A 25,490-nucleotide genomic window follows, 5' to 3' on the forward strand; every position below is an offset into this window, starting at 1 on the left:
TTTAGATTTCATCAGCCAGCACAAGTACTCTACCTCAGTGGTTCTTAACCTTGGGTTACTCAGGTGTTTTTGACCTGCAACTCCCAGAAACCCCAGCCAGCACAGCTGGTGGTGAAGGCTTCTGGGAGTTGCAGTCCAAAAACACCTGAGTAACCCAAGGTTAAGAACCACTGCTCTACCTCTTCTGTTCAAAGGCAATGGAGAGAAATTCCATCAAGCTCTGCAGCTATTTTGGACACCCAAGGAATGAGCAATGGGGTGAATCACCAGGGTGCCTTAGCAGATGAGCCCCAATCTGAGGGTGTGTCAGCAACTGGTCATTGGATACAGGGTTCTTACAGGAGACTTTCTCTCTTTTTTGCATTGATGAATTCACCTTACAAATATCTAAATCCATCTGCAGCTGGTTCCAAGGATAATTTTGTGGAGGGAAGGACAGTAAGATCCCAAGAATCCCAAGGACTTCAAAATCAGCAAACCAGAATTATCTATACTCATTTACCTGGTATAGATAATTCAGCTCAAGTTAATCCAAAAATCTTTAACAAGCTACATTTCCCAAAGCAAGAAACTGCTGACCTAAAAGCTACACTGCAATGTATTGCTGACCTGGTAAAGCTGCTGATGACAAAAGATTGCCCTGAAATATATCTCTTTTGATGCTAACTTCCTCAATTTCTTCACCATAGTCCATTAAGACAGTTTCTTCTTCTTCTTCTTCTTCTTCTTCTTCTTCTTCTTCTTCTTCTTCTTCTTCTTCTTCTTCTTCTTCTTCTTCTTCTTCTTCTTCTTCTTAAGGCATAGTCAAATTTATAAACACATTGAGTGGTATTATAAGTATCTGTTAAATATTGACCCAGTATGCATGCTGTTCCTAATATTGCCATTTTTGTAAAAAAAGGACCAGAATGGCCACTGTGCGGTGGGAAGATAACATTAGTAAACTGATAAAAGAAAAAGCAAAAATGTTTAAGGAAGAATCTTCTGAAGAAAATTGCACCCACTCTTCCTTTTTTTTTAACTAAAAATGTTTTCCCCTGAGAATTGGCTCAGCTATAATAAATGTGCTTACCATTTATTCTTATTTCAGGCATGATGTGCATTATCAATTTGCTGGCTTATTTTCCATCTGTAATTACTTCTTTCTAAACTGAATTGAACAAGGAGGTGGGAATGAGTTTTTAGAACAAACTGATTGTGCTTCATTACGCATAATTTATACTTCAGGTGTTCCAGATAAGCATCCACAGTAATTACTATATACCAGGCAACACTGCTTGTTCTTCCTTTTATCTCAGAACAGAAGACTTAAAGCCAGAGCTTTGAAATGTTACTTTTCAGACTACAGCTCCCATAATCCCCCAGGTATTAGGGCTAATGGGATACTGGGAGTTGTAGTAAAAAGAAAATAGTATTTCCAGGCTCTGCTTGAAGGAAGTATAAGCTTCTCTGGAACCTAGCCAGTAGTCCAGCCGTGGACCATGTTGAACCCTGTTTGTGTCAAAATATCTCTGTGCTGCTTCTCATGCACATGGCACCCATAACTATTTGTTGGCCCACTGATTAAAATGCTTTCAGATAATATATGAGTAAAGATAGGTAGCTTTGCAAAATTTTGCTAGATATGTCTCTTCGCAGCACCCTTTGCTGCCTTGATTCCCTCTCCTTTCCTGTTTCAAGTTTTGAAGTTACACTCCAAATTCCTGAAAGTAGATCTCTATTCTGCTGGTTGGTTTGTTCCCCTCCCTCTTGAATTGTGTTTTAAATACTTTCCACATTGGTTTTAGTTGCCTATCCATAAATCCTTGTGTGTTACAAAATATTCTTATCCTTGACAATAACCAGGATTACAGGCATCTACATTGCCCTGTATCAACTTGTTCTGCTTTGAAACAGAGGTGGCCTGGGCAGCCCATGACTGTATATGGTTCCCCCCCCACCCAGCCTTTCAATCTCTGCAGTCACACACACACATACTACAAGTGGGGCTGGGAAAGGTGACAGATGCACTTGGAAGTGTTCAAGAAGCTTGATTTAATCTCTATTCCCCCCACCACGTGCTTTTAAAAATGAAAAATGAGGGTATTTTTAATCCAGAAATTCCAACTACTTTTCATTTCATCTGGAAGGGTTCATAGAGTCCATAATGGTTGCCTCTCTGACCTTCCAAAGTCCTCCAACTTGCTGTAGGATATGAGCAATACTTTCACTGTGAGGAGAATAGCGAGGAAAAATAATTTGAGAATAAATTTAGCCATTCTACTTCCTGTCATGGAGGACTCATGGTAAGTTTCCAAAAAGCACCAAACTCGCTTGAGTATACTTGAAAGCCATTATGGTAAGCACTGTGTAACAAATTTCACAGACATGCAAGGAAGTGATTTTATAGAATGCATTGACTAGGGAAGTAAGAGAGTAGATCTCAAGGCCCCAGTTTACCATATCACTGTCACATACCTAAGTCTTACTGGTTGATGATGGCTGTCATGATCTGCGGAAGTGGGATCTCAGTATCGTCATATATGACCATTGAATCACTTTATACTTGCTGTACTTAAGAGCTGCATGCATGAAATGACTCTGTTGATACACGTACATAGGCACATATATACACAACACACATTTAAATGAAATGTGGTGCAAAGCAAGCTGATTTCCCCCTCTCCAGAACTACCTTGTTATATACTAACTGCACCTGCTAATTACCTAGTATGGTAGCTTGCATTGGAAAGTGTATTGAATGTCAACTACTGTTAGTGTCAAAGTTCACCACTTCTCGTTCCTTTCCATGTGAGACAACATTGCCAAAGCTGCAGTTTTTACTACCCAGACATCCATATAGCATGCTTAAAACCTAAGCACTCAGGATCATGTTCATGCTGGGTGGGAGGGACAGAGGCATCTAAGACTTCCATTGCAGAGTGAAATAATAGTATTTCCCTGTCCTGACTCCTGGGAAGAGTTCTCAGTGAGTGACTGTTTTGATTGGAAGGCAACTAGCCCAGTTTGGTAGGGACCAGTGTAGTGTTGGGTCCAAATCCCCATTCAGCCATGAAGTTGTCTGGATGAGCTCGGTTCAATCCCACCTTCTGAGCCTGGCCCTTCTCATCCAGTTGTTTTAGCATACTTTCCTCCCAGGAGAAAAGATGGGCTATAAATGTCAATTTATCATAATAATAATGGGCCATGGAGATGATCAGTGGGCAGAGTGATTCCTGCTAGCTTCTGTCTAATTTGGAAGTGACTTAATGAACCATTTGCATCTGGCACAGCAATGTAGGGAGAATTGCCCACCTCCACTCGAGGTATCTGTGGGTTGGTGGCATAGACCCTCCAGGAGTAATTAATTGCTACAGTGCAGCAGCAGGGGGCTTAAAATAGAGAAGATGGGCTCTGCAGGATCTGTGCTTATTGCAGCATGATGGACATACATGCCCAGGTCTCCTGCTGATCTCAATGTGACTTCAAAGCACTTCTGGCACAGCTAGTAGTTTGGCCATCAAACAAGAAAAACTGAAAAGTCTAATTGCCTTAGCTGTTGGACAACATAATGATCAGTGTCCTGCTTGACTGGCTTTTGCCCCAGATTTTACTCACCTCTTAAATATGGAAGGAAGCATTTCCTTTCTGTGCAGCGTTTGTGCATTTATAAATTAATACATGATAATAACCATCACAGTACCTTAGCATCAAATTAAATTCACTCCCCTTTTTGCTTTTTTTTAATGTTTCAGTTTTATTTATGTTTTATCTTGCTTTAAATTTCTTCAGCGAATTAAGCCCATAAAAATTGATTAATTATTCAACTGAATTCCTCATGGGTTTTGCACGCGGGTATATTGTGAGGCAGTTTTTCTCTCTCTTTTTCCCTTGCGCATTTTAAAAGATTAACAGTGGAGTTTTAAGCACGTCCTTTTAAAAACTGAGTTCAGTGGGGCTTACTCACAGGTAAATGTCCATATGGTAGAGAACTAATTTGCTTGGGATCTCCTTGACTCCCTCACCACCAAGAAATAGGCAAGTACTTTACTTTCTTGTTTTAATAAAGAGCATCTTGGGGTATGAAATTAGCAAACAAGAGAAAGCTAGAGAGAAAAACTGCTGTTCCTTGTTATACATGATGGTATAAGAAATCTTTGTGGGTATAACAGGAAAAGCAACAATACTGATAAAGAATTTCCCATAATATCTTCGATTTTCCACAGCTGTGTGACTGTGAACCAAAGAAATTAAACCTACAATCCAAGAAACCAATTCTGCTAGTGAACTGTGGAGTGTATTCAAAATGTATTCTCGAAGGCTTTCACGGCCGGGATCTGATGGTTGTTGTGGGTTTTTTGGTTTCTTTGGCTGTGTTCTGAAGGTTGTTCTTCCTGACGTTTCGCCAGTCTCTCTGGCTGGCAACTTCAGAGGACTGAAGTAGGAACTCTGTCCATGCTCTGTTGCTGTTTGTTGGATAGTTGAATATTTATAGCTGTGGGAACAGCTTTTGTCTTTTTTCAGGAGATAGGGTGATCAGCGTGTTTTTTTTTGTGATAAGAGGGGAGAGATTATCTGTTATTGTGATTGATGGGTGTCATTAGCTGGTCGTTTTTGTGCAATGATCCCTGGTCCTTAAGGGCTGGGTAGAGTTCATTGACCTTTTACAGGCTGTATTTTTCAATATTGGGAGCCAGGCAATGTTTAGTTTTATGCCTTCTTCCTTTTTGTTGAAGTTCTGTTGATGTTTATGGATTGCAATGGCTTCCATGTGCAGTCTAACATAATGATTGCTGGTGTTGTCCAGTACTTCAGTATTTTGAAATAAATTTCATGTCCAGCTTGTTTTAGGACATGTTCAGCTACTGCAGATTTTTCTGGTTGTTTTAGTCTGCAGTGTCTCTCATGTTCTTTGATTCTGGTGTGAATGCTGTGTTTTGTGGTTCCAATATATACCTGTACACAACTGCAAGGTATCCGGTATATTTCTGCAGTAGTGAGGGAGTTCCTTTTGTCCTTTGCTGAACGTAACATTTGTTGTATTTTTGTGGTGTGTCTGAATACTGTTTGTAGGTTGTGTTTTTTCAAGTTTCCCCATGCAGTCCATGACCCCTTTGATGTATGGCAGAAATACTTTATTTGTGGGTGGCTGTTTTTCCTCTTCAGTTTGGTGTTGTTTTCTTGGTTTGATGGCTCTTTTGATTTGCATAGCTGCAAAAATTGAGGGAATTGTATTACACAACAAATGCACACAAAAGTGAGAACTTAACAGGTGCAGAGAATATTATATTGCAAAGCAGATTGCTGGAGTGTTTCAGACTGGCAAGCTTTTCCTTGGAGAAGCAGCATTTCAATTTGATCTTTATTCTTTCCAATTTCCGTTAGATTCTGATAAAATGGTTCAATAAAGAAGCAAGTGCAGGGAAAACATTATCTGGTGTGTGTGTGTGTGTGTGTTTGTGTTGTACAAAACTGCTTCCTTTAAACAAGTAGGGATTTTCTTGGCAATAAAATAATCATTTGCACTTGATTTCTACAGTGGTTAAAGATACAGACAACAATCTAACTATTTCTTTGAGCTCAGTGGGACTTTTAAAGGACTTCTTTTTATGTGAATCATTCTGAATTTCTTTTTTAACAAAAAAAATCCTAAAAGAACAGAATAAACACTGGAATTTCTAGTGATTTCATGGTTGCTCAGAAATACACATTCCATGCTTTGCAACATGATTGTTGTTATGCAAGCTGACAAGTACCCCATGCTTTAATATATTCCACAACATAATATTCTTCAGAGCTACTTACAATCAAGAGAGAGGTAAAAAATAACTGCAAATCTGTAATTTGTGTCAAATGGCTGTGGCCGTCTTTTATTCAGTCTCTTCAGCTTTATTCTTTTGCACCCCTTCTTTTTGATGAGTGCGTATAAAATATGATTCTGCTGTAATTTACAGTTCAGTCCGGAAGTCCGGTACTTCTGTGAATGCTTCTCCATGGTAGACATAGGGGTAGCTACTAGATGTAGATACTAGACATTTAGTCCACTCATGTCCAAGTCTAGGGCACGGTGCTCAGCCCTGTTTCCAGGCCATAGAGCCAGCATTTGTCTGAAGACTGTTTCGGTGGTCACATTCCCACCGAGGTGGTACCTATTCATCTACTCACATTTTCACATGCTTTCAAACTGCTAGGTTGGCAGGAGCTGGGACAAGCGACGGGAGCTCACTCCGTCACGTGGATCCGATCTTACGACTGCTGGTCTTCTGACCTTGCAGCACAGAGGCTTCTGCAGTTTAACCCACAGCGCCACGACATCCCTACTAGATGTTCACAGAAGTTCCCAATTAATGTAGTAGGCTTGCTGATACTTCATGAAAGAAGACAGAAATTCCTAAATATTTACTAAATAGTTGTCCCTCTTGACAAATTCACCACATGCAGGTTATATTTATAATCAGCTACTGAAGTATTTTACTTTCTTGGGCTCCATGATCACTGCAGATGGTGGCAGCAGCCACGAAATTAAAAGATACCTGCTTCTTGGGAGGAAACTGATGACAAACCTAGACAGCATCTTAAAAAGCAGAAACATCACCTTGCCAGCTAAAATCTGCATAGTCAAAGCTATGGTTTTTCCTGTAGTGATGTATGGAAGTGAGAGCTGGGCCATAAGGAAAGCTGACCATCAAAGAATTGATTCTTTTGAATTGTGGTGCTGGAGAAGGCTCTTGAGAGTCCCCTGGACTGCAAGGAGAACAAACCTATCCATTCTAAAGGAAATCAACCCTGAGTGCTCACTGGAAGGACAGATCCTGAAGCTGAGGCTCCAGTACTTTGGCCATCTCATGAGAAGAGAAGACTCCCTGGAAAAGTCCCTGATGTTGGGAAAGGCAAGAGGAGAAGGGGACAACAGAGGGGTCACGAAGAGTCGGGCACAACTTAACGACTAAACAACAACAACTGAAGTATCAGTTACTCATATGGACTTGTTTTCACATTTTCCATCAAAGTGAACTGCTTCCACTGGCTCTATGGAAAAAGATTTCAGAGCTGCAGATGCAGCTGAAGTAGTGGCCATCACCCCAGTTCCAATAATCCCAGTGCCAGGGCTGGAATGCTTCATTGGCTGCAGCCATGTACACATCTTTTGTAGAAATCCCCAGGAAATAACTGAGTTGGTAAGAGCTGCTAAAAATATCAGTGTAGTACTGTACTGTGGGGCTACAACACAGTAGTATCTATCAGTGCTTGGTCTAAAATATCTTCCTGAAAACCAGAAGTTTATGGAGTGAAAAAGGCTAACAAATATATTCTCATTGACTTCTGATTTTAAACAAAAAAATAAAAATAAATACTTTTTCCAAAACAGTAATGTCTGCTATATTTAAATTAAAACAAACCACTCTTTCATTTTTCTGAACTTCATGAAGCAGATGTTGTTTTGAGAACAGATGGAGATTCCAGTTATGGCCCAATATAATGTACTGCTGATACAAAATGCTGTTCATTTTTCAGTAAGTGATTTTTAATGGATTGAGTTGAACGCCTCAAGACCAATGCATTCAGGCAGAAGACAGAGGGTGCAATTGCAAGAGATGCTCAAAATTTGACACATTCTATTAATGTTGTGAGCCGCTTTGGGTCCCTTGTTGGGAGAAATGTGGCATATAATAAAACTAATTCTACTTCTACTTCTACTACTTCTACTTCTACTACTACTACTACTGCTACTACTACTACTGCTACTACTACTACTACTACTACTACTACTACTACTACTACTACTACTAATAATAATAATAATAATAATAATAATAATAATAATAATAATAATAATAATAATAATAATAATAATAATAATAATAATAATAATAATAATAATAAAAGTCCTACATTTAAAGATGCTACATGCAGAAATGGGCACAACCAGAGGAGATAATTTGGCAGTACCTGCATTTTCTCAGAGCTTATCAGTACAATCAGCTGAATCACATGACAACAATTCTCACTGGACTGAGCAAACGGATATTTGGATGCAATGTGTGCACGTTTACTTTTGAGAAAAATGAATATAATGATATGCTGGGGCAATCTGTAACTGAGCCATGGTAGAATGATGTTCTAGGACCCATGTCATTATACTGGCTCTTCTTACAAGTGACCTTCCAAGCTATGGTTGAATTTCATTGGGGAGGGAATCCTCCAGCCTCATCCCCCGTTTCATAAGAGTTTAGCAACAACAATATTAGAACTACAGAACTGGAAAGGACCCTATGGATCATTGAGTCCAGCCTCTGACATACTGCTTTTCTCCAGTTGTCTGTGGAAGTTATATGACTTCTGTGGAACTTGTTTTTACTTGAATATGTGTTCAAAAATATCCATCGTACCATCACCTGCCAGCTTGGATTGGTGCAGTAGATCAAAACCACACCACAGGGTACTACTGATCACCTACTTTTCATTTTAGAACTCACCATGCAGAGGAGGATCTTTGAGTAGCAAATTATATAGACAATAGTATTTCAGAGACTTGGAAGTAGCATCATAGAATCAAAGCAAGCCATGGTAGGCATGTCCACTCTTTCCAATACTACCACAATCTCTTGTCAAACTGTTCCTTTGGGATTTTGTAGCTTCTTGGCTATTTCTTGCAAGAGTGTCCAAAAGAAATGTGTCTATTTTTACTTTTTATCATTAGTTAGACACAGCCTGAAATGAGGTGTACCAAGTCACAGTTATAGTAAATGAGCTTTGCTGAAGGTAAGCAGGTATGTATAATATTACAATGTTTCCCCCCAAAAATAAGACAGAGCTTATATTAATTTTTGCTCCAAAAATGCATTAGGGCTTATTTTCAGGGGATGTTTTATTTTACAGTCATGTCATCTTCTTCTAGTTGCTGCACAATGGTGGAAGGAAGGGTTTCACTTAACTGGGGCTTATTTTTGGAGTAGGGCTTATATTACGAGCATCCTGAAAAATCATACTAGGGCTTGTTTTCAGGTTAGGTCTTATTTTCAGGAAAACAGGGTAGTACCCAGGCAGGAAATCAATATTAGCCCTAATGAAAGCTGCTTTGAGACAGCAAGTAAACTAACAGAATGTAGGTCGATATTTAGACAGATAGACAATGTGTATATGTATTTTTAAAATATTAAATGACTGAGGAGGGTGGCAAGAAGTCATAACTCATTGCTAATATTTGTTTTGTCTTCTTCTCTTTTTCCAGTAATTACAGTGCACTATTAGGAGTGTGGATCTATGGTTTTTTTGTTGTGGTCTTGCTGGTACTAGACCTTGTGTATTACTCCTCAATGAACTATGATATTTGCAAACTGTATCTTGCAAGATGGGGGTTCGAGGGGAAATGGATGAAACCGGAACCGAGCCGGTGGATTAAACCTGCTCAGGACCCAAGACAAGTACAGACTCAGACTCAGGCTCAGCCTACGCCTCAAACATCACAGGCAGGACATGTATTAAAAGGAGAAGCTTTAAACCCACCACTGATGTCTTTTCCAAGTTCAACTGCCTGGTAAGTATTTAAGGGCATGGTGCCTAATTTCTTCATTTCATAGCTTTGTGAGTTATCTATTGTCATGGAAAAGAGATTATTGATGGTGGTGGTTTTATTAACAGCTTTCTTTAGTAACAATTTCATGAAAGAAAAGGTAGACCTCTAGCATTCACTGGCTCCCCGTTGCCCCTGTGCACATGATAGGGCCCTGAGGTTTGTGGTGACTGTAGTGTTTCAGATGGAGAGTGCTGTTCTTGAAGAAGTCTTCATGCCAACAGTTCACATTGTGCCACTCTGAGAGTTTCTAGTGATATTGAGTATATGAAGAAGCATGACTCTTATTTGCCTGGAAAATTTCATTAGGGAAGAATGGATATAATGTCAGGCTGAAGCCATCCCTGACAGCAGCGGGTCCAATGTCTTTATCTTTTTTTTTTCCTTTTTAATTGACTTTCCAAGCAGGGTATGCTATCCAATTTCATAAACAGAACCACCTTAACTACAAGGCTCAGCCCAAGTAAATAACAGATTCATGTATCTGTTCAAGAGCGTCCAGTCTAGGTGTGGCAGGTATTTTGGTAAGCGAAGAAGGCCAACAGCTGACAGTGTAGCATTTGGAGTAAAGCTGTTAAGGGGTCAGAAAGGTAGAAGAGAATAAGAGCCATCTGTATATGTTTTGTGTGACATGGCTGTTCAAGGTACTAAGCTTTTAGGCTTATTAGTATGCATTTCCGTGCAGTAGATATATTGTGTAGAAATGAAGACTGAGGGCAGAATCATTTTTGTTCTCTCCATTTAGACATCAATCCGTCTAACTGGTTGGACGTCTGTCAAGTTTGCACAAGAAGGTATGGCTTGGTGTCTCCTTGCACAAACTTGGGAAGTGTCCAATGTTTGCATAGTGGACTGTTGTGTGAGAGGAAAGAGCAAACAGGATACTGCCCTCTGAACCCAAAAGAGTAATTTTGTGTCTTGTGGTTGACCTCCCAGCCTGGTGAGCAGTTTCTTGATCTGAATGTTTATCTTTTAGTCTCACTGATTCATGTGACAGGTGCACCCCCAGTGGAACTGTTTTGGGCTGGTATTGATAGCACCTCATCAACATTTCTACTGTACCCACTGCCCCTAAAAGCTGGGAACCCCCAGTATACAGTATTAAGCAGCTGGAGCTTCTTCTCAGAGTGTAATTGTGATTCCATGTATTCAAATGGCTGTTTTGCTTCACATAATGTAATATGTTGGTTTGGGGGAGAAATATATTTACTTCACATTTGTGCGCCAAACTAATTTGGACTCCTTAGTCTAATACAGGAAACAGAATACAATTGTTCTTCCAAATTTGAACAATTTGAATATTGTGATGCAGTTAAGATGAAATTAAAAAATTCATGCAAATGCATTTATTAGAGAAATTTTGTGTAGGAATCCATACTGTATATCTATTAAAATTGTGTACAAAAATGGAGATAGCAGGGCAAGCAGTATACCAAACAACGTATGTAAGAGAAATTCGGGGGGGGGGGGGGGAGAGGAAATAAAAGGAGAAATGTGTATGAACACTTTGTGTATGTGAAAAAACATACACATTTTTATGTGAAAGTCTTAAAAATATAAAAATAAAAAACTGATGTGAAAACATGATAGAATACACCAGTGCCTGGAAAAAAGTGAATGCTAGAAAAGATGATGACACATTTTATCTTTGTTTAACATGTGCACTGTTTAAGATGTGTGTATGCTGTTGAAAAAAATGGGATGTCTTTTACTGCTTTTATATATACATGCACATTCTCCTAAAAAAATCATGATAATTAAAACTTTGTTTTGTGTACATTTCAGTGCAACTTTGAACTGTGGAACAAAATGATCCCTGTAATTTATTCTGAAGGAGAAGTCTTGTTTTGTGTTATATATTGTTTTTAATTTCCATATATTTTACCTATGAGGCATCTAGAATTGTTGCTGAAGAAAGATAAAGAGAAATATTAACAACAACTTTGCTTCTTGAGCCTGTGGATGTATCAAGTTGGTTAGGTTTCACTCCTGGATAACAACTGACTGTCTGGTACACAATAAATGGGATGGTTTATACTTTGATTTCTTTGTTTTCTAGTTAAACTCCATCTTTCCCTGCTCATATTAATAGAATCTGAATATGAGCTCCTAAGTGTCTGACAATTTTCATGTGAACTGGCCTTAACCGTTTCCGAGTTTTGGAAGGCTCAGGATTCTCATTGTACCAGTTCCCATTATTGCCAAGAAGAAATCTGCTGTCAGTCTTTTTTTTAATTTTTTTGCCAGCCATTTCTTAAACAAAGTTATTTGAGAAATTGTTTAAGAAGTTTAAGAAACTGTTGCAAGCCACCCAGAGACCTTTGGGTAGTGTGGGCAGCATATAAATTAAATAAATAAATAAAATAAATAAACAAGACAAACCAATCAAGTTATCATGGTCCAGGAGAGCTCTTATTTCTCACCTTCCCACTGTTCGAGAGGAGGGAGGCTTGTACAGATCGTTGTTTAGATGAATTTGAAAAGGAATAAGAGGACACCTAGTGGTAAATGTAACTTTCTTCACTCCCATCAGTTTCTATAATTTCTTTTCTACTCCAAACTCCAAGAATTGAGACAGAAATATATTCTACATGTTGCTGCACTAGTGGAACTGTTAACACACATGAAAATCTGTACAAAGAACTCTCTTGAGTATTAGGTGTGTCAGAAGCAGTTTTAGTATAGTTTTGTAAAAATAGAGAGGTCTGTGGCATCTTCCAGGTATTGACATTAGAAACTGAGTTTTCATAAGCTTTATCAGTTGCATGAAATAGATCATGAAGGTGATAGTGATAGAGACAGGTTCATATTGTTAGAGGTCACACAGACAGTTTGGTCAAATACTGTACAAGCTAAGATTAAAGGAGAATACAAGTATTCATGACTGTTTGCCCCAGGTGAAAAATGGCATTGTTGATGTTGTGAAGAAGCATAGCAGCCAAGCAGAAGCTTTGCAGACATTTTCTTTAATCAGTGAGAGAAGCAGTCTAGTGGTTAGAAGTGCTGGATTGCAACTGGGGAGATCCAGGCCTGTCCCAATGTGCCATGACACTCGCTGAGTAACCTTGGGTTGGTCGTCCCCTCTGAGCCTGGCCGGACTCATGGGGGTTTTGTGAGGACAAACTGTCTTGAGGTCTCTGGAGGAAAGTTGGGCTAGAAATCTAACTGTTAAATGAGGCGGAAAGAAACTTGTCTGGGTAGTGGAGATACGTAACAATGACTCAGATCTCTGTCATAGTGCTGTGTTTTTCAAAGGGGCATATGCTGAGTTTATTCCACAGACAAATACATAAATAACATACAGCAGTTATCTGTATACTGCTGTCTGTTATTCTTGCTTAGAAACCACAATATACAGTTACATTAATTGCAAATCACAGTTTGGTTCTGAATGTTGTACTATCTGTGCTTTTAAACAAGAATCACTGTTATGCCTTTGATGGCTACAGAAATACCTAAATTGGCAACATTGCAATAATTTGATTCTATGACCTTGCCAAAATGGGTAATACCTGATTGCACCTTGCCAAAATTGGAAGTCTGTGTTCACAGTTAAGTGTAACATCATTATGGAGCAAGATGACAAAATATAATGTACATATTTTCACATATCTTTATTCAATAATATACACATATTCTGTACTCAAAGGAAGACATTTATTCTGATATCAAAGAAACAGTGCCTGTCAACCAAACTGGTTTTGTATACTTGCTTTGCTGCTCGTGGCTATCAACTATCCGCTGGAGCAGCAGTGTTTTCAGTGGTTTGATTAGGCACCCTTCAGTCTCTAGAGACTATGGTAATGTGCTCTGTATGGAGGTCTTGGAACAGCGTCTAGTGTGGCTGAGAAGGCCAATTTGAGAGTGACAATCCCTTCCACACTAAAGACAAATCCAATCTTTCCCCTGTCCAGCTCCCTGATTGAAGGGTCTCTTCAAATTGGGAGAGGCCATGCTGCACCACCTGCCTCCAGGCTGAACGCTTAGATGTCAAGGTTTCCCATCTGTTGAGGTCCATTCCTAAGGCCTCAGATACCACTTGCAGATATCCTTGAATCACAGCTGTGGTCTCCCTCTGGGGCGATTTCCCTGCACTAATTCTCCAAACAAGAGATCTTTTGAAATCTGACCATTAGCCATTCTCACAACATGCCCAAGCCAACATAGACTTCACTGTTTCAGTAATGTATACATGCTAAACATTTCAGCTTGTTCTATGACTACTCTCTTTGAAACCTTGTCCTGCCAGGTGATACCAAAAATGCGTTGGAGGCAATGCATATGGAAGGTGTTCTGCTTCCTCTCCTGCCGTGCACACAAGGTCCAGGACTCACTGCAGTACAGGAGTGTACTCAGGACACATGCTCTATAGACCTGGATCTTGGTATATGCCGTCAACTTTTCATTAAGCCATACTCTCTTTGTGAGTCTAGAGAACATGGTAGCTGCTTTCCCAAAGCATTTATCCAGCTCAACATTTAGGGAGAGACTGCCAGAGATCGTTGAGCCAAGGTACACAAAGTCATGAACAACGTCCAATTCTTGTTTGGAGATGGTAATAGAGGGAGGTGAGTCCACACCCTGGTCCATGACTTGTGTTTTCTTCACGCTGATTGTTAGTCCAAAGTCTGTGATTGATTAAATAAGAAACAGTGATTGACATCATGATTAGCTACTTGTGATTTTCATATTTTATTTTGCTATTTCAATAAACCTGATTTGTTTTGAAGGAAACCTTTGTCCAAGACAGGCAGGCATTCAATGTTATTTAATGCTTCTTCGGTTGCTACATTCTCTCTGGAATATGGCTCAGAGTAGTGCTGTGCCCAGCGGTCCATCTGCTGTGTTCTGTCCTGGATTATCATGACTGTAGCAGACTTTACAGATTTCTTCTGTATTGGACCTAAACCCTGCTTGATACTGTCATACATTCCTTTGATATTACCTGTGTCTGCTGCTATCTGTGTCTGAGAGCAGACCTGAAGCCAATAATTGTTAGAACATCTGGCAGCCTGTTGGACTTGGCTACGAGTAGCTCAAGGAGCTTGCAAGTTGTACTCATTAGGAGAGGCTTTGTATGCTGCTAGAGCTCTCTTCTTATCCTTGATGGCTGGCATCAACTCCTCCGAATGGGCTTCGAACCAGTCAGCCATCTTTTTGGTCTTCTTGCCAAAGGTGGACAAGGCGGTGTTATACACAGCGTTCTTAAATGTTCCCATTGTTCAGGTGCATTTGCATCAGCCAGGCCTGGAAGGGTTTCTTCAAGCTCTTGGGCAAATTCCTCCACTTTTCTTTGATCGCGAGTCTTGCTGGTGTCAATACGTGGTCTTCCTTCCTTTTTTGTGTGATACAATCTCTTTGTTCGCAGTTTTACTCTACTACACACCAGGGAGTGATCAGTATCACAATCAGCACTCTGGTAACTGTGTGTGATCGTAATACTAGGAAGGCTAGAACGTCTAGTGAGGATCAAATTGAGCTGATGCCAATGCTTGGATCTTGGATGTCTCCAGGAAACTCTGTGTTGAAGCTTCGTATTAAAGAACGTGTTGCTGACACAAAGACCATAATAACAGCAAAACTCCAGCAAGCGTTGGCCATTTTCTTTCATCTTCCCACTGCCAAAACGGCGTGGACAAGTGGGCCAAGAATTGTGATCAGCACCAACTCTAGCATTAAAGTTTCCGAGAATGAATAGTGGCTCTCTCTCAGGGACCTTTTTGATAGTAGCTACCACATCATCATAGAATTTGTCTTTGACTTCTGTTGTGGACAACAGTGTTGGTGCATATGCGCTAATGAGGGTGACCAGTCCTGCTGATGAGTGGAGCTGCAGAGACAGGATTCTTTCATTCCCCACAGTAGGTGGAACAATGGATCTCAGCAGAGTATTTCTGACTGCAAAGCCAACACCTTATTCCCTGGTCTCATTCAATGGTTTTCCCTGCCAGAAGAATGAGAAGTTTCTTTCTTTGACAGATCCTGAGTCTGACAACCTCGTATCTTGCAGGGCAACAATGTCCATCTGCAGTCTACTTAGTTCCATGTCGATGACAGCTGTCTTGCGCACGTCATCTATTTCCTGCAGGTCGTCAGAAAAGCCGTAGTCAGAAAAGCCAGGGGTCATTGTCCGTACATTCCAGGTGCCCAACTTTAGGGCAGAAGTTTTCTTATGACTGTTGCATGGTGCAGGGTTATCAATCTGCTTGTCTACTTTCACCCTAAACCCCATGTACCCCATGAGGTTAACAGACCATAGCAAGGTAGCACCTTACTTGCTGGGGACTGCCCAGCTTAAGGCAGGCGGTAGCTACGTAGTGAGGTGCAATGACCCCTCCCACCGTCAGAAGTAGCCCCTGGCACCATGCTCTATGCCAATCAAGCAAAGACTTATAACCGGTAACTGTTATGTGTTGTTTCAATGCTGTATGTGAAGCTGGAGTGTCCTCTCCAGAGCACAAAGCCTGGGTAAAATAATATGGAGGATAGGCTGTTACCCAAGCAGTAAATCCCCCCTGTCCACATTGCTGAAATAGTCCAATGAAAAGGCAAAAGCCAATACAACTGGTTCCAGTGACATCGCAGGAGTTGGCAGAATGACACAAACTGCCTCCAGGACTCTGGCTCCGGATTTTGCCTTGAGATTAACTCCTGAAGCCTTTTCCATCAGTGGATATAGCCACAGGGCAGTGGAGGTTTGAAATCGGAGTTTTCCTTCTCCTAGATGGGCTGCCTTCCAAGGCTGACAAGCCCCACTTACCCGGCCTGCTCTCTAATAGTGTCGAAGTATGATCCGACCCTTAAAACTTTCCTACCCCCAGGTGTATGCAATTGGCTTTCCTTTTTACTATGAGGGTCAAAAACAGAATCAGAGAATTTCAAGAAAAAGGCTTAAAGCTTCTGCTCACTCTCATTACAGCTGAAACCGCGCCCCCTCATACCATGTGATCAGGGAAAACAAAGATGATCCTTTAAAAAAATACCTCACCAAAATGTCTAGCCAAACACCTCACCTCCTGCCCCAGCTTCTTCTTCAAGAAAAAGGCTTAGAGCTTCTGCTCACTCTTATTTAAAGCTGAAACCCCACCCCCTCAGACCATGTGTTCAGGGAGAACAAAGGTCAGCCTAGAAAAAATACCTCACCAAAATGTCTACCCAAACATCTCACCTCATCCCTCAGCTTCTTTTTCAAGAAAAAAAAAACATTGCCATGGATTTTTATGTCTTCACATCCATTGCCATGGATGTGAAGACACAAAAAGGCAGAACCTGGCTGTTCAAGTGGCATAAAGAAACAGATCTGTAAACAGCTTCCCACTAGTCTTTAGTTGGAAATGGTAGGAATAAAAAGGTTTCTGAGGCAAATATAAACAAAGATAGTTCAAACCCTGTGCTTATTCTTTAACTTCCAATATTTTTATTTCTAAGTCAGTTCCAGGGATTCCAAACAGAGTTTGCTCTTCACTGATGTGTTTATAAACCACCAGTATCTCCCACAAAATGTGTAGGAAATTATTCTTTCTATTCTTACCTCACTATCCAGAAGATGTTGCTTCTGAGGAGCCTGGGATGCCTTTTGCTTGACAAAATCAGTGGTTATCCTCAAACAAAATGAAGAGAAGCATAAGTTACAAGGCGCTGCTGTTCTGTAACTTTGAAAAGCTATGGCATGAATTCTCCAGTATGCTGATCAAAAGAATGATGACAAACACACCATGATCAGTGTTCTAAATTTTAAAAAAAGCAGTGAAATGTTTTTCCCCACAGACAGATTATTGCTGTCTGCTCAGAGGAACTGAGAAAAATCTTCTGTGCTGTAGCTCAAAGTATGGCATATCCACTGCTGGGTTAATTATTAATGCCATCTGCCAGTACCTGTCTCTAATTGAAAAATGCCTTCTGGCATGCGTAGCAAACAGTTTTTCGGGGTAAAAGAACATGTAAACACTAAATGTTCATCACGCCAAGGATACAGAAGTAGAGAACTATCCCAATTAGAGATATTAGCAATCAGGATTGGCCATGTGAAAGTGATGTGAAAATTCATACCGTTCACCTACTGAAAGTGTTGGCATATGTTGAAGTGGTGGGCAGACATGTACAGAAGTGAAACTAAATGAAATGTATCACCATTCATAGTTCTTTCTTTCCCACTGCCACTACCTCAAAATAAAGCTCTGCTTTTCATCATTTTGAACTTAATGACCTGGATTCTTGCATCAAAGCCTTTGTAAATAATTGTATATAGCAGTAAAGTTTTGCACAGCATGTAATTCTTAATCTTCAAAGCAACCATTTAAACAGCCATGGATTGTTAGCATTTGGGAAAGACCATGGTTATGTACAAAATCCCTAAGTTCAGTAAGCTCAAAATGCCTTTATTATTTCATTATTGTAAAAGAAAGATGTAGATGATTTCCATTCTTTGGTGACAGCTCTTCAAACTTCATATACCAATAAAATACAGATGCATATATTTCTCCCTTTGATATAATTCAACTGCATGATTTATACATTCAGGCTCTCTCAATAGTTACTAAGTCCCTCCCCAGACTGGTTTACTGTGTGTCTCCTGCAAGGACATCCAAGGTTTGCTGTATAATCAGTGAATTTCAGTTTCCCCTTTTGCTTTTCATTGCTTTCTCTCTCTCTCTCTCTCTCTCTCTCTCTCTCTCTCTCTCTCTCTCTCTGTGTGTGTGTGTGTGTGTGTGTGTTGTAGTATTCTTGCCATTTTGTTTCCATTTTGCTTCAAGGTAAAAAAAAACATACTTAGGGGAAAACCAGTCATGATTCTGCCCATCTAAAGGTGCAGACCCTGCTTCCAGCATTGTTGCTTAATTGAAATGTTTCTCATGTACACAGGATTGCAACCGGTAATCTGTCTGGGAAAAAAACCATCTGTAACAGCAGTACTAATGCACCAATGCAATGTTTGCTGTACATTATACATCTCATTAAAAGTTCTCTTACAATAAGTAATTTTTAGAGGTGTGGGATGATGACGCTTTACTTAAAACCCCAGCTGAAAGACTTTACATCTTTCAGGATGTCACTCTGTTCAGGCATGAATAAAGTGCATGCTCTCCACACACAGGAGGAAAGTCTGCTAGCTCTATCAACTCTGTTGGAGAAAGTGGCTAATGGAACAGAATGCTTTGCTATAACTGTGCAGCCTCTACAAGCAAGCCAACACACCCAGTTTTTCTGTGTATTCTGATTCAGGTATAGAACCTCCCCTTGTTAGCTCAGCACCTCCTGTTTAGGAAGTGGCTTTCATGTGAGGGAGTTGGCTGGATAACTCAGTGAGTTAGGCATCTGGCTGTGGAGTCAGAGGTTGGGAGTTCAGTTTCTCCACTGTGTCTCCTGGGAGAAGAGCCAGGCTGTGTGGCCTTGGACAAGCTGTACACTCCCACAATGCCCCCAGAAGAAGGGAAGGATAAACCCCTTCTGAGTACACTCAACCAAGAAGACCCTGAAAAGGGTCACCATAGGTGAGAATTGACTTGACGGCACACAATGTTATGTTTCATATGAGAAAAGCAACTATGGACGGGCAGAGCTAGCATGCTCTGTCACCTGTGGACTACAGAAATTTTATATACCTGAATAGGACCCTTGAATATATAAAATACAGTATTTTGCTGGAGTATTGTTATGGCAATGGGGACGTGGTGGCACTGCGGGTTAAACCGCAGAAGCCTCTGTGCTGCAAGGTCAGAAGACCAGCAGTCATAAGATCAAATCCATGTGGTGGAGTGAGCTCCTGTCGCTTGTCCCAGCTCCTGCCAACCTAGCAGTTCAAAAGCAAAAAATACAAGTAGATAAATAGATACCACCACGGTGGGAAGATAACAGTGTTCTGTGTTTAGCTGCGCTGGCCATATGACCACGGAAACTATCTACAGACAAACGCTAGCTCTACAGCTTGGAAACGGGGATGAGCAGTGCTCCCTAGAGTTGGACACAACTGGACTAAATGTCAAGGGGAACCTTTACCTTACTGTTATAGCACCAAGAAATTATTAAGCTTTCTGAATAGGAAAACAAAAAGGAAATTTTTCCTTTCCTGTTCAGGTGATCTGGAGAACAAGGGACCCAGCAGGCTGTTTAATTGCTTTTTGGCTTCATCCTCCATTGCCTGGAAGCTTAGACTGTGGTGCTCTTTGCAAGATGTTGTACAAAGAACAGGGAGCTTCAAAATGAGCACAAGAGAAGGCCAAGACTAAATAATGCATTAAGTTCTCAGTAATGGCTTCCTCTGATAGTTTTGTAGCAATACCAAATGGAGGGAATACATATTTCTTATGGCTTGTGACTGTTGCTGTCTTTTATAGACCCCCCCTCCAACTGTTTGGCCTTTTTTAGTAACATTTGTAAACTGTCACTATGACAGTGAGAAATGAATGTATGTGGGGCATTAGTAATGTCCTGCAAGCATACAAGTACCTCTTTCTTCAGGAAGATTTTCCCACAGTGATTGGCTGTTGGGTTTTTTTAAATGGAGTGTTGTGCCTTGTTGTTTTGAACGTGGTTTTGGTATTGATTTTGTTTACCCTTTTTAGTGTGGTATTTGTTTGATTCTTTTTTTAAAGGAGACTCCAAACAGAAATCTTTTGTTCTGAAATGTGTTGTTGTGTCTGTTCTAAATTACAGTCAATCTGACTTTGATAAATTGATCTTGTCTTTAAAATTGGCTAAAATGTAGGCTCCAGATACAAACACCCAAGACATTTTAAAAGTTCTAAATCTATATTTGGGGCTAGAGCAGGTTCATTGGAAAACAAAGTTGATGTGATTCTTTCTCCTGAACAAAATAATATTGTTAATATAATCAGTACTTCATTAACCTGTGGGATTTTATTATTATTATTAAATGTATCTAAAGCCTGAAACATTTTTTTCATTGTTTCATGTCAGTCTCCATTAATTGTGATTATATTCTTGGCATACAGTCCTATTGTATGATGTGCCTGGTTTCAGTTTCATCAGCTTCTCTTTCTAAGTCAATTTCATATACAGTGGTGCCTCGCTTAACAGGCGCCCTGTTTAACGATGAATCCGCATAGCGACGATTTTTTGTGATTATTTTTGCGATCGCATTGTGATGCTTTTAATGGGAAAATATTGCTTTGTGATGATTGGTAAGCTGTTTCGCTTACCGATTTTTGCATAGCGATGTTTTTCCCAACAGCTGATCGGCGGTTCCAAAATGGTTGGCGGGTAAAAAAAATGGCCGCCCGCTGTGTTTTTGCGCTGATTCCTCGCTTACCGGGCAGCAAAAATGGTGGCCGTGTGGAGGATTTTCGCTTAAAGGTGAGTTTTTTGCCCATAGGAACGCATTAAATGGGTTTTAATGCATTCCTATGGGCTTTTATTTTTGCATAGCGACGAATCCGCATAGCGACATTTTTTGCTGCACAGATTATTGTCGCTATGCGGGGCACCACTGTATATAAAGCAGGGACCTCATATTTACAAATGGAGCCACTCCATTGGCTTTCCTAAACTAATAATCATTGGCTGAAATTCTCTTTTTAGTGTAGCAAACTGCACTTGAATAGGCCCATTGAACCGGGATTTGGTGGGTCTCCTGCTCTGTAAATTCCATTAATTCAAATGGGCCTGTTTTAGTTATGTGGGATTTTAGTACAGTCATTGTAGGCATTCTTCAGTCTTGAGAGACTATGGTAACGTGCTCTGTATGGAGGACTTGGAACAGCGTCTAGTGTGGGTGAGAAGGCCAATCCCCTTCTCAGTACAGTAAATTGCAACTAAAATAGGTCCATTTGAATCTGTGGAGAAGAGGACTCACCAAATCCCCACTGATACAGTGGTCCTACTCTCATTGTGACTTACTATGCTAAGCAGCAGGATTTCAGCCTCTGTTTTGTGCCATGAGTTCCATTTATTGGCTGATGTGTTGGGTCATTTGTCATACTCTTGCTTGGCTGAGCAAATAGTGACACTGTCAGGACCAGCTGACGGAAGCTGTTTTGCTGCCTAAGGAGAACACGCCTCTACCACAAAATTTCATGTAAAGAAGCTGATTGGTCAGCCTGTTGAATCTTGCTTCAGTGTTGCTGATATGATGGTACCTCCAGTACACAAGAGTGCAATAGGCAAGCTTAGGAAGCACAGTGCAAGTTATGGGGCATAGACAGTTCTCTCTTTTGGAACCTCACCTCCGCTCTCTACTCCCTAGTGTCTGCCACCTGAGGCCTCATTGCTTAATGGTCGTGTCAGTCCTAGATTTAGTCTTAATGAGGGCCATTAATATCTCACTTAGTGATTAACCTCCCGTGAAAGGCATCCCTGTGGGCAATGGAAGGGAACAGGGTTTGCAATCTATAGGCTTCTCTGTCTTTCTCATGCCCAGATCTACCATAATGGCAACACACGTGGGAAATAAGTTAGTAAGGAGTAGATAAGGGGATGAATTTTAAAAAGGATCACGATGTGAGAAATTGCTGATTCATTAAATATTCATCCCTTCATATTCATCAGTTCCAGAGACCCCGACGAATACGAAGGGACAAATATTTTCCCTTTTTAATTCATCCCCCAAAGGAAGATAGGGAAGGCTTTTTTTTAGACAGCCTCTATTTTTTTAGACAGCTTCTGGGTGTTTAACCCCTCCCCACCATTGATGAATAACTTCATGCTTCGTCCGTTCATGGGGGGAGCTTCGTGATTCCTCAGCTTTGACAGATCATGGAGCAGGACGAATCGCCAAAATGGCTATTCGTCCCCGTCTCTAGTGAGGAGTATTCTTTAGCAAGCATGGAAGTTGTGATGCAAGGCATATGGCATGAGATGGATGGTTTTCTCTAAGGGCTCTCTCAGTGACTTATTTTATTTTATTTATTTACAACAGAGAGAAGTTGATACAAAAGTCAGGAATACCATGATGCAGTGGTTCTCAATGTTCAACATTTATATTCCATTAATTGCACTACCAATGTGTCATGCAGTGCCATGACAGAAACAAAACGGCTGTTTTTCCTAAGATGGACGTATGTAGGTTTACAACCATGCTATTACTGTATTTATAATTTACAATAAATTGATGGATGGGGTATGTGGGATTAGGAGAAATAATGGCCAGAATCCTATTGGCACTTTACTCTGGGATAAATTAAACATGTAAGTCACAGTAGTGGATTGCAGCTAATTAATAAAGTGCCAGACTCGTACATGATTGCATGACTGGCATGCAACCAGTTCTCTACAATAAACGGAGAACCATTGCCATGAGGTACAAGAAATAAATGTTCATTTTGCAGTAATTATGCATGTTGGGAAAGAAGCTGCTTTTCTTACTGTACCATGAATTTCCCCCCATACCCCCAGATGTTAGAATAAACCCTGTATATTCAGTGTAGCACTGATGATGAGTGAACGCCCTTCAGCTCAGATCCAAAGCAACACAGCCTTGTCAGAGAACTTTCAAAGAAAAAAACATCTCTTGATTTCCCAGGACTTCCTTCACAGCTTGTAGTTTTGGCTGTGCCTTGTGATCTTGCCTTGCCATTTTCTGCTGTCCTGCATCTCTTTCATCTCCAAGTCATAGGTTTTTAATCATAGCTTGGATTTATCTGTGCAAAAGCCCTTAAAAACAGGACCTTTATTTAAGGCTTCATAGAACTGTGTAGCGTCTGAGCTATTGGTTAGGATTCCCCTCTGGAGAAAAGGGAGCAGTGCAATTCCTGAACCTTTTCAACAAACCCAGAGAAGCTCCACAAATATATGAGCTGCTGTGTAAACACATACTTTTATCTTTATCTTTGGTAAAATCTTTCCACCCAATTTTGCTTGACTGTTATTTAATTCATGGCGAGGCCAAAAACTGTTACTGCCAGTCACTTCACATTTTTCTGGTCATTATGAAGTGGCTGACTCTGATTTCCTCCTCCCCTGAGGAGGATTCAGGGTTGGAGGGGAAGAGATTGTCCAGGGAAACTGACGTACTGTTCCTATTTAACCTCTGCTGTTTCCAAGTCTCTGTCAAAGTGTTGATAATTACCTTTAAAGACACACCATTAAAGATTGCTTTGGATGTCAAAAGCTGGCATATAAATTTTAAAATAGATTAATACATTTGCACACCACTTACCTTTCCAGTCTCTCTATATTGCTGTTTGAAGGATACAAAGGTAGTGAGCTGTGCTCTATTATTATTCTTTAAAAAAACACATTGTGTGCTATGTATAACAGTACAGCTCAACTGTACTGTTCATGTTACTCATCAGTTGAGTGGGAATGAGTTGTAATCAGCATTGTTCAAGTGGCACTGCAACATGGTGATTGGCTTTTCAAGGCTCCCAACTGTCTATTGTATTATAGCTTGGCCAGGAAAAAATGGTTTCAGGAGGCAGACTGGATTAGGTTTGACCCTTGATACCTGGGATCATGTGGGAAGGCAAAGAGGAAGTTAAGTGTTCCCCTTTATTTTCACTTATAGCAAGTGCTACACTCCTCTGAGCAGGTGGAAAATTTCTTAGGGAGCACAAACCTCAGAAAAGATAGTACTTCCTTGGACTATAACTCTCATAATCCACTAGCTGGCATAGCCAAGGGAATCTCAAAGATTTTACAATTTGCATTAAAAAACATATTTGGATTTTTCCCCAAGCTCTGTCTGAGTACACTTTCACTCCAAATCTGGTTGAGGTAGTCCTCATTGACTGAGACCCTAGACAGATATAGACATGCTTGGTGGTGCATTGCACACACAGCCCAGACATCTTGTAGCATATTGTGCTTAATACATTAACACAGGTTTTGTTTATATTGTTAGGCTCTCATTGCACTGTGTTTCTTCTATTTGGGGGTAGTTATTTACACAGAATCAAGGCAGAACATGTTACCATTATCCTATGTACTGGAGAAAAGCAATTTCAAATATTTGTAACAACGTCAGCACAGTCCTTTTAGTGCTGGAAAGAAAATGTACACAGTAGAATGCATGCTGATACATTGTTAACATGTATTTCTGTATTTTTGTTCTTTTTTGCCTTCTGAAGCATTAAAAGAGGATCCTACGTAAGGATCAGGTGAGCGTGTCTCACACAGGTGATAAGTGCAGAATCACCTCTGTGATGGGACTATCCCCCAAACCCCTGTTTTCCTTTGTTTCCTTCCCTAGGTGTTCCTCTTCTCTAAGAATCCCTAGCAGTTCAAATGATCAGTCTACCTACATTTCACTTACATGCTCCTCCTTTTCCTCCTTCTTCCCAGAATATCTCATCAAGTAAGAAATGCAAGTTATAGTACCTGTTTACTTTTTTTTTTAAAAAAAGGGGGGGGGGTAAAAAGCTTCTATTCACTCCATTAATGCCACTGCCCTCATTCTTAATAATCTCAGTAGAGGCAAATTGCTTCACAGTGGTAGAGCAGCCCTCTTTTCCCTTAAAAGTATATGTATGTTGCTGCCATAATTAAGCATGTTAAAGTCATAGAAATTTAAACATGTGTTTAAAATGGTGAAATCAGTGGGCCTTAAATGTGCTGAAATTAAATGGATTGTGGGACGTGGTGGCGCTGCGGGCTAAACCGCAGAAGCTTGTGCTGCAGGGTCAGAAGACCAAGCAGTCATAAGATCGAATCCACATGACAGAGTGAGTGCCCGTCGCTTGTCCCAGCTCCCGCCAACCTAGCGGTTCGAAAGCATGCAAATGCAAGTAGATAAATAGGGACCACCTCGGTGGGAAGGTAACAGCGTTCCGTGTCTAAGTCGCACTGGCCATGTGACCACGGAAGATTGTCTTCGGACAAACGCTGGCTCTATGGCTTGGAAACGGGGATGAGCACCGCCCCCTAGAGTCGGACACGACTGGACAAAAATTGTCAAGAGGAACCTTTACCTTTACCTTAACTGGATTGTAGAAGCTATACTGTACAGGACAGTGTAGTTTCTTTATTTTCTACTCCCACTCAT

The 25,490-nt window shown here is 40.5% G+C and overlaps 1 protein-coding gene and 1 long non-coding RNA gene across 14 annotated transcripts in view; one reads left to right on the forward strand and one right to left on the reverse strand.

The window, feature by feature from the left end:
* Nucleotides 1-25,490, forward strand: part of SHISAL1 (shisa like 1) — a 108,224-nt gene that overhangs the window by 58,535 nt on the left and 24,199 nt on the right. For 7 of the 13 annotated variants that reach the window (XM_078394198.1, XM_078394191.1, XM_073000846.2 and 4 more), the window contains 2 exons: nucleotides 9,212-9,517; nucleotides 24,577-24,606. In XM_078394198.1, the coding sequence (XP_078250324.1) occupies nucleotides 9,212-9,517; nucleotides 24,577-24,606 (336 nt within the window). Of the gene's footprint in view, nucleotides 1-9,211; nucleotides 9,518-10,298; nucleotides 11,591-22,427; nucleotides 24,607-25,490 lie in introns of those variants that run through there. The other 6 variants (XM_078394200.1, XM_078394201.1, XM_078394194.1 and 3 more) reach the window with 3 other exon arrangements.
* LOC144589483 (uncharacterized) lies at nucleotides 758-22,433 on the reverse strand. The gene is made up of 2 exons (XR_013545624.1): nucleotides 17,085-22,433; nucleotides 758-5,190 (listed from the first exon to the last, which is right to left on the reverse strand). It is a non-coding gene; the product is annotated as an uncharacterized LOC144589483 (long non-coding RNA).

The sequence above is a fragment of the Pogona vitticeps genome, chromosome 5 (genome assembly GCF_051106095.1).
Source record: "Pogona vitticeps strain Pit_001003342236 chromosome 5, PviZW2.1, whole genome shotgun sequence".
Taxonomy (NCBI): domain Eukaryota; kingdom Metazoa; phylum Chordata; class Lepidosauria; order Squamata; family Agamidae; genus Pogona; species Pogona vitticeps.